Source organism: Amblyomma maculatum, chromosome 1 (genome assembly GCF_055883805.1).
Source record: "Amblyomma maculatum isolate TAMU_Amacu chromosome 1, ASM5588380v1, whole genome shotgun sequence".
Taxonomy (NCBI): domain Eukaryota; kingdom Metazoa; phylum Arthropoda; class Arachnida; order Ixodida; family Ixodidae; genus Amblyomma; species Amblyomma maculatum.
Genome location: NC_139344.1, coordinates 448,432,701 through 448,441,653, shown reverse-complemented (window position 1 = coordinate 448,441,653; position 8,953 = coordinate 448,432,701). Strand labels below are relative to the sequence as shown.

The 8,953-nt window shown below is 43.0% G+C and overlaps 1 protein-coding gene across 1 annotated transcript; it reads left to right on the top strand.

The window, feature by feature from the left end:
- Positions 1-276: 276 nt before the first annotated feature.
- On the top strand, positions 277-7,635 carry LOC146209634 (uncharacterized). The gene is made up of 5 exons (XM_084602813.1): positions 277-478; positions 2,097-2,239; positions 3,851-3,939; positions 6,823-7,043; positions 7,292-7,635. Exons 2-5 carry the CDS (start codon positions 2,134-2,136, stop codon positions 7,485-7,487), a joined length of 612 nt encoding a protein of 203 aa, XP_084458939.1. The 5' UTR covers positions 277-478; positions 2,097-2,133; the 3' UTR covers positions 7,488-7,635.
- The last annotated feature ends 1,318 nt before the right edge of the window (positions 7,636-8,953 follow it).

Below are 8,953 nucleotides of genomic sequence, written 5' to 3'. Positions count from 1 at the left end.
GCGCTGCAGCTGCTTATGGTAATAATTTGCTTAAATTATTTTGTGTTTTGTTACGCATCACATATTACTACTAAAAAAACAAACGTTTAAGGTTGTTTATAAATTATAAGTTTTATTTTGAAAGTTTGTGAAGTTTGCAAAAATGCATTTAAAAGTTTGCAATGGCGCTTGAGACTCTAGCGCTATCGTTTTCGTGAAAACAGCCGGCGGCATGCTTCACTATGTGTTTCATGACCGTAGGAAGTTGATTGTTCGCGTTCGTTGTATTCGTCGTGTTTTCTTAGCTTGAGTAGTGCAAATGGCCGATCATGTCTTGGTTAAATGGGCGATCGCTACCCTGTAAGAAACCTACAATCAAAAGAACTGCAGGCGAAACTGATGGATAATCCAAAATACTGGAAGATTATTCCAAACCAAGGAGTATTACATGCCCAGTGGAAGGAGGGGTCGTACTCTCCTACGTTCATTCTCGGAGTGGGTAAGTAGTCAAACGTCTCTTGTCTCTTTTCGTATTCGTGTCTTAATAATGTTTACCTGTGAAACACCTTCCTTTGCTACTCGCGGTGAGTCGTGTCGCGAAGTCGTTTACATGCCCGCATTACGACCGCATTGTGTTAACCGGCAGGTAACAGTAGTGCACATGGTGAAAGAGGTAGACAGTTGATTCCGGGAATTGCGTGAAATTAAAACAAAAATGCATAATGAACTGAATTTGCGGAAATAAGAAGTAGAATAAACGCGGCTGCTGTCGTTACGTGGACCTGATTCTCCCTGTTTACACAGCAAATGGCAATTCTCGGTGTTTCGTGATAACAGGAGTAGGCTTCCCAATTTGGGCTCTATAAAAAAAAAGAAAAAAAAAAAACAACACCCTGCCCGCATCGTCGTCTCGGAACGGTGCGGCATGGAGAATGGCAGCTCCTTGATTATTGAAGCTGATTTAGAACAAGTTTTAAAGATGCCCAGGATGCTCGTTCCGAGACAATTGGTAGTGTAGCAGCGAAACGGACGCTTTCACAGCTGCAGGCGACTGAAGTTTAAGCAGATAAAAGCGCCTAACGTGTTGTCGCATTCATTTACTTTCATATTTATTTGTTTGTTTCTTTTTATTGAAGCGTCAAACATGCTTCCGTTCTTCGCTACCAGCCATTCCTCAGATTTCGCGCAGAGCGAGAAAACTTTATTAAAAAAAAGGGAAAAAAAAAGTGTGTGTGTTGGGGAGGCAGTGTGTGGAGTCTCCATTCTAAGACTCCAGTGGCCTGGGCTGCCGCTTTTGCCTGAGTTACCAGCCTACGCTGGGTTGCTAGGTCAGAGCATAGCAAAGCAAGCAGTGATATCAGTTACCAACAGCATAATGCTGCAATGATTTTTAGCTGCCGATGTAAAAGTTGCTCCCAGTGCATGGGGTACGGCCAACAGGTGGAAGGGCACCGCTTTCTCCACTTCATTTTCAATGCTGCCGTTGCACTTTGCCACTACTTCTGGATAAGGCTATCTGCCACGGGATCGCATGCTCCCTTTCATAAAGCTCACGACTGTACATGGGTACAATCCCAGCATTCATGGCCGCATTTCAGTGGAGGTGAAATGCAAGTTGACTGTGTACTGTATGATGTCATTTGCACATTAAAAAACCCCAGGTGAGCCCACCACTACGGCATCGCTAATCGCTATAGCTTAAGTTGCTTTGGGACATAAAACACCATGAACCTACCATACAGCAGAGTGGCTATGTTTTACGGTATGCGTGGGAGCTCAAACTGTTTTTCTGGAAATGCATCCTTTGTTTTGTCCACTACTGCTCAAGTGGGCATTCTGCCCACTTGAGTCAGCTCGCAGTTAAACATTACCATGTCCTTTTATGTGCCAAGGTTTGCTCAAGGGCTAATGTTCCTCCTTAAGAAGTGTTGCTTTGAACCCTAAACAGTGTCCATGCTACGTTTCTCTGTCAGTGGTCTTCATTTGGTCACTATTTTGCTAATCTCATATGTGGAACCAGATATCTGCACAATGCGTTATACTGAATAATTTTTGTATGATGCATTTGAGTGCAAATACAATTTAGTGAATAGACCTTGCCACATGTCGTTTTGCAGGAAAGCTGCAGCTGTGACAAAATGTCTAAGCCAACAGATGCAAAAAAGAGAGTCCTGGAGCTTGAGAATGAAGTGGGGTCTGCAAAAAAAAAAAAGAATGAAGAAATATAAGGCCGCAAGAGATGAAGCACGTCAGATGCTTGGTATGTGATCGCTTTTTTCTGAAGCCATTGGAATGCTGATCTCCATTGCCATGAGACTGAAATTATTTGCTGTGTCACCAGATGCTACGTAAAGCATAACAAATTCAAGTGCTAACTCTTAAATGAATAAGACCTCTTGGTCTGTAGCACATCCTAGTAAAAGCACCAGTAAGATTATGTTGCTGCAATAAGGTTCCCCCTACACTGAGGATTAGGATTGGTGTTCCTCCTGTAGTTGTCTTTGCGACACATTATAGGTGGTGTACAGTAGTGCTCAGCTACACCGTGGCGCTGCTGCATGACGCCACCAACCACCATTCTTGCAGTGCACGTAGCAGATGAACTGCTGCCACTCCTGCTCTGCAAGCATGCTTTGTTTGTGTTACAGTGACTTGCGTGTCACATGTCATTGCTTGGGATCGGCATGCATCTGAGATTGAGCCTGTTGTCGTATGTGATAGCTGCATGAAAATGCATGGTAAACAAATGCCACTCAAGGTGAGCACCTGTGCTGATTTGTGCTGCTCAAGCCGAGGCCAAAAAACGGGCGCGGGATTGGGTTCCTTTCTGTTCTGGAGTGGTCGGTGACAACAACGCTCCAGTGAACCCGGAGAGCTGCATTAGGTTCAAACACATTCACGGGGTATAAGTTGTAGCCAGATGGCTGCGGCAGGTCTGTGGTGCTCTTGCATTACTGTGGACGGCGTATCTGAATGGAACCCTTGATTCCCTCAGATTTTAACCTCAGAGTCTCCTACAAATGATGAGGTGCATCTAGAATGAGCGCAGGAGGGACAGCAAAAAATCTAAATTTGTATAAAATTATCATATGTGGCCTCGTCCTGTCTTGGACCTTGGAATCCTTATGGCATGCGCTTCATTTTCCTGTGCCATTTTGGTCACTTAGGTGGTGTTTTTTTTTTCACAACAGGAAATTTATGCTTGTCCAAGCTCGGCACCTGGCTCAGCAATCTGCCTAACTTAACTCGGTCATTACACCATGTTAGCAAATGTCGACACGAAAGACAGACACGAGATAGGTGAAGCATGGGCTATCGAGTATCAGCTACACACTCGAGTGTCAGCCTTTGTCCAAATGTATGGCGTATTGCTGCCGCCATACATGTATATTGCATGCTGACCTCTTCAAGGCCCTTGCTACCGACAAACTGTTTCAGGCATGTGATCTGACTAACTTCTGTTAAAGCGCTCACAGCTATCTTGGCATCATCATTCGCACCCATGAATTCATTCTAAGCAATAGCAGCACCTGTCAGTTGCACTGTAGTTACAACGTCCTCCGCAGTTAATTCAATCCAGGCATTTCCACAGCGAACAAAGAGATCAGAAGTGGGATGTCAGCATTGGCTTCATCAATTGCTATCAGCATCCCCTAGATTATGTACCGCTGATAGGGCGCCTTGAGTGCGTGAGTGATGCCAGTGTCTAGCAGCTAAATTTTGAATGGCGCATTTGGTGACAGAAAAGGGTTGGTCATGCAGTCAAGGGCAAAGAAAAGGCTTTTCTCCTGTGGTGAATGTTACATGGGCTGCTGCTGCTAGTGATGAAATAGTATGTTTTGTTCCAGCTTTCCTTTTTTGTTTTTTTCAGATGTTGCTGAGCTGGTCAATCAGCTGACGGAATCCGTTAATAATGCTGCGTGTACAACACAAGCAGTTGTGCTGCCAACCGAGGCTCAGGTTAGTTGCTTTAGTCTAGTGTCTGCATGGTTGTGCTCATTACTGCCTTTCTCGATGAAACTTTTTTAAGGGTCACACAAGAAATTGGTTCTAGCTTTATGATAGCACTGCCACAAGTCATGCACTTCCATTGAGAAGTGTGCAGGGATAGGGAAACGAGGAGCTCATTATCCATGTGAATGAAGTCAGCAGTCACTGAATTCAGAGATAGGCAAGAAGCAATGCTCTTTATGATTGGTTGGCTCTTAGGGTTTAATGTCCAAAGCGACTCAGGCTATGAGAGATACTGTAGTGCAAGGCTCTGGAAATTTCGACCACCTGGGGTGCTTTAACGTGCACCGACAACACATAGCACACGGGCACCTTGCGTTTCGGCTCCACTGAAAAGCGGCTGCCCTGGCTGGGATGCTGTTTATGAGGCTGGGCTCACAGACTGCATAATTAGTAGCATAATGATATTTTTAAATGAATGTCAATTTGATAGAAACGACAAAAGACAGACAGTGCTATTTTCTTAAATTCGTCAAAACAACCATGAAAAAAAATCCCAACTGCTTCCTTTCATTTTAGTGACTGTTACTTCGTTCGTGTGTATATTGATTTGGAAGAGTTTTTGTGAAAGCTGTAGTGATCGGAAGTGCAAGGTTACATTTGTTTACGCTTCCTGTTGAGCATACTTCGCTTGGGCTATAGCAAAGCCCTTTTCATCAGAAAAGAGATTTCCATTAGCTTGTTTAATATTCAGCTATTTCTTAGGTTATCGATCTCGGAAGGCCATCTTTTTGCACTACAACTCGAATGACGCAGCTGGTGCTCCTCTAATCAGTCATTTTAGCGACTTTGTCCAGTCATCATGGTATTCAAGCTAATGTGCATATAATCCACTTGCACCTGACAGCCACCTGCAATGTCACTCTGGCAAGTCAAAGGCAATTAACCACCATGGTATTGCCAGGAGGGTCTCCTTTGAGAAGGAGTTGTGGCTTCTTAAGCTGATCCAACAATAGTTCAATTTCACTTTAACCCCTTGAGCACTATTTTTCGAGATTTCTAGCTAAAATTGCTTAAAATTACGATATCGTTAAAGGCCCCATTACATGAAAATTTGTTGTCTGTGTTGTGAGTGAAACATCAAGAGCATGGCGCTGGCAAGTGGCATGGCCGAACACACATTCTTCGATGATTTGTGTGGCTTAACGAGACCACATGATATCCAAAAGTTAGGAGGAGCTGCTAACTCCGGTTGTTCATTTTAGGTGGGAAGGTGAAATGCGAATCAACATTCCAGTGCTCTTCAGTGCTGAGTCAGGCTTGCTACACCTAGGCTACGCAGACATGTTGATACAGCTTGGTTAAAGCAGGGCTTTATATGTTGGGTGGTAGCCTACACTGGTCGCATCATACCCTTAAAGGCGGAGCTTAAGTGTCCCTTTAGTTTTTATTTTTACTGCTGGTTTCTATTGGTAGTGTAATAAAAAAGGAGGTATCCGAGACAAAAATATTTGAACCAGAAACTAAGTCAAATGAGCGCAGTGAAGTTTATTGCTCATTACGTGAAAAATCAACTGCCCGCCAATAAGCAGCAATCTAGTCGAGTAACATATAGCGAGGTAACTGGAAATGTTTTACAAGGGACGACCAAGAATGGAAGCCCAGGGGGTTTCATCGGAATGTTGTCAATTTTCATCCACTGACACAGAATTCGCAATAGTATCGTCTGAGCTGTCATCATCTTCGTCGGACGAACTACTCATGTCATCGCTGTCGTCTTCACTTCCCATAACAATGCAAAAATTGGTGTCTGAGCCATCTTCGGATGGCGAGGATGGCAACGAAGAAAAGCTTCTTTCCCGCGATGACGGGCCAACAGTGCATGCGTTGCCTCTACCAGGCACCATTTTTCTCATTAAGGCTGCTTAAAAGGCTTTCAAGCGGTAGAACAAAAAGCAGTTAACGGGTCAGTGGTGCCATCTGTCAAATGGCGCATGACCTAAGCCACAGAGGAGCGCTGTACTCACCTAAAACTCTCAGGGTGAGGATCTATCCTGCAAGGACAAGCACTCGTCCAAAATGGCTTGAGGGCATCTTTGCAAGGACGAGCTGCTTGTCCAAAGCGCTTGAGGGGTTAAATTATGAAAGCTACCTGTGCAAGCTGGAAACTAAATGTTGCCTCAAAGTAGCACATACAGAGCAGGGAGTGCATGCTTTTGCTAAACCTTCATTGGCAGTTTTTTTAATTGGTTGAGCTTCTGATGTACGAACAGGATGTTAGTATTTTTAAACAGGAGGTGACAATGTGGGCACTGTGCTCTGTCTAAACTGGCTTTTAATGGCCTTTGCAATGTTAATGATGAGTAAATCCCTTTATTTTCTGACTTAAAATCTGTTTTTTTTTTTTTTATTGTTGAAATGCAAGCATAAATTAGGTCGTTAAAAAATCTCTTATTTCTTGTTTTCTCTTCTGCTATAGCAATGCACTATTAGCGCTCAATCCTTTGCGGGGCATTATGTGCCCTCTTTTTGGCTAGTTACTTTAAATACATATTACACAATTGTCAGGTTACACTAATAAAAATGTTAAAAGATGTTTGGCCTGATTCAAAATTAGATCAAAACACCGCTCGGGAAGGTGTCAAAAACATCCAATAGTTTTCGTATGCCTTCATTGTTGTACATGTTAAAGTACGGCTTCTTGAATGTGTATTTTTACTTGCAAACAAATGACCTTAATTATGCATTTTGGGGTTTCTTTGAATGTTCTTAAGCTGGTCTAAGTTTTTTGTTGTTTGTAAAGCCCCTTCATTTTCTTATTGCATATCAAGGAATATTGTTGTATGTTACAATACTGGTCATAGTACTAATATTTGCTTTTTGTTCTTGCAGGTGCACATTGGCAGCAATATTATGGTAAATCAGCAGTTGATTGACCGCATGAAACTCAGTGCGGGCAATCAAGCAACAAAGTTTGCGTGTAACTTGGTGCGGGTTGTGTTCTCACCCGAAGAACTGGAAGAAAGCTCACTCTATGGCCGTGTCTGCAATGCCCGCAAAGAACAAAGTTCCAAAAAAGGCACTGGGCTGCCCAAAATTGGATGCTGTTATCTGTAAGTCCTCGAGCTCATAGCCTGTGCATGTGATGCAAGAGCATTCTGAAATATTGTCCAAACAGCTGACTTTTCAGTGATGGTCAGGGCCATAATGCTTGCCTTAATGCATAATGCTGTGGTGCCTGCATGGCGCTCACACTGTCCGTGCTCTGTATATTTAATTTACAAAAACTAAGGAAGGCTGGATGGACTCTAGCTTGTTCATTGCAGTCATGCTTCTAATGTTTTTTTTTTTCTTTTTGCAGCCTACACCTGCTTGCTGAATGGAGTACTAGCCAAGGTGGTCACCGGCAGTTGCGCAAGTTTGCACTGGGATTGTGGACAGTGATCCAATTTTTTGTCGCAGGGTCTTCGAAAGCAGGCCTAATTGCAAGGCCTAAACAGAGGAAGTACATCTATTCAAATAAATATAAGCTCATACAAACAAATGTTTCAGTCTGAACCTACTTCCTTCGAACATCCACCAAATATCCCATAGTCATCATTCCTTCGAACTTCCTTTGAACCAATAATTGGCCACTGCCTGTGAACTCAACTCAAACTGACAACGGTCTGTTCCCTGGGAGCTCAAAGGAAATTCACAGGAAATTCACAGGATAGTCAGAGAAAGTTAATTCACTGTGAATTCAAAATCAGTAGCCAATTCTCAGTTCAGAGGAAGTTGCTTCCTTCTGACTTTTTTGAGTTCACATTGAACTCAAAGGATGTTCCCATTTTTATAAGGGTTTTTAGTCTTTCTCAGGCCAGGACTAAACATTAATCCTCAAAATTTGCACAAGGCACGCTTCCCGGCACTGTTTCTCCTCTAGCGGAGTAACGTCCCGATTTGAGGACCAAAGTGGACGTTACTCCCCACTTCAGCCGGTTATTTTCTTAGAGTGTAGCTTAAGAATACTTCTTTTGGGGAGAGGACTAATCGGGTGTCTTGCGCGGGAGTGTTTTCCAGTCTTAGTAAATAGCTTTTCATGGCCCTTTGGACATATGAGATGGAATGTTATGAGGTTCTAGTACAGCAGACGGCTTTGAGATGATCGGTGAGCTTCGAAATTCTCTGTAAAAAAAAAAAGGGACCGGTACCAATGTAATAAAATCCGGGAATTGCACGTTAATGCAATTTTCCGTTTGTTCGTGGTTAACAATGTGGAGCAGTAGGAATACATTTTGTAGGAGAGCGCGGACAGCTAATTTTGTGCCGTCTGTGACCTCATTAGTGATGAGTTACGACGCTTTTTTTTATTACGTGTAAATTTGTTCGTTGTTAAAACGCACTATACCCAGAGGATCGTTATTTTAATATTTTCTTCTGAATGACCTATGTTAGCGATTGTGTGGGGATTTGTTTTCCTTCCATTACATAGAGGATCCGGAACTGTTATAGCATTAGAAATTCAAACCTTTGAGAATACAGAGCTGGGCAAGTCAAAATGCATTATGAAAAAATGCCGGGACGGGATGATTTTAGAAGAGATAGCCCATTAAAATTTGGATTGAGAATAGAAGACACGCAATGCACACAGCGCTGCATTTGTACAGGCACTTTCGTGATGCTGAAGCGGCGTGCATGTCTTCTATTTTAGTCCAGTTTTTAGCGCGCTGTTTTCATTGACAAGCGTTGCTAGGGTGTGCAGGAACATAGCCAGAGGAATGAACGCCTTCAAGTGGAAGAACAAAACACGATGTAGTAGTCTTTAAGAAGATAGACATTTCGCTCAGCTACGAACTTCCAGGAGACGTCGCATTGTTCTTTTTAGTTTGAGTCAATAACTGCACTAAAGCCCGAGCCGTCTCCTTTTATGTCGAGTCAGCAACGGCGTCTTTTTGTTTTCTTTTTTTATGATAATGGAAGGCTGTTGCCTTTACTCACAAACAACCTTTTGATACATGTCCCCACAACTACGATGAGTGCA

What these genes read in the sequence shown, in the direction of transcription:
- LOC146209634 (XM_084602813.1), top strand. Translation starts at nt 2,134, where the DNA reads ATGCAAAAAAGAGAGTCCTGGAGCTTGAGAATGAAGTGGGGTCTGCAA. An exon ending in TGCTGCCAACCGAGGCTCAG is followed by an intron (nt 3,940 to 6,822) that starts GTTAGTTGCTTT and finishes TTGTTCTTGCAG; the next exon opens with GTGCACATTGGCAGCAATAT. An exon ending in AAAATTGGATGCTGTTATCT is followed by an intron (nt 7,044 to 7,291) that starts GTAAGTCCTCGA and finishes TTCTTTTTGCAG; the next exon opens with CCTACACCTGCTTGCTGAAT.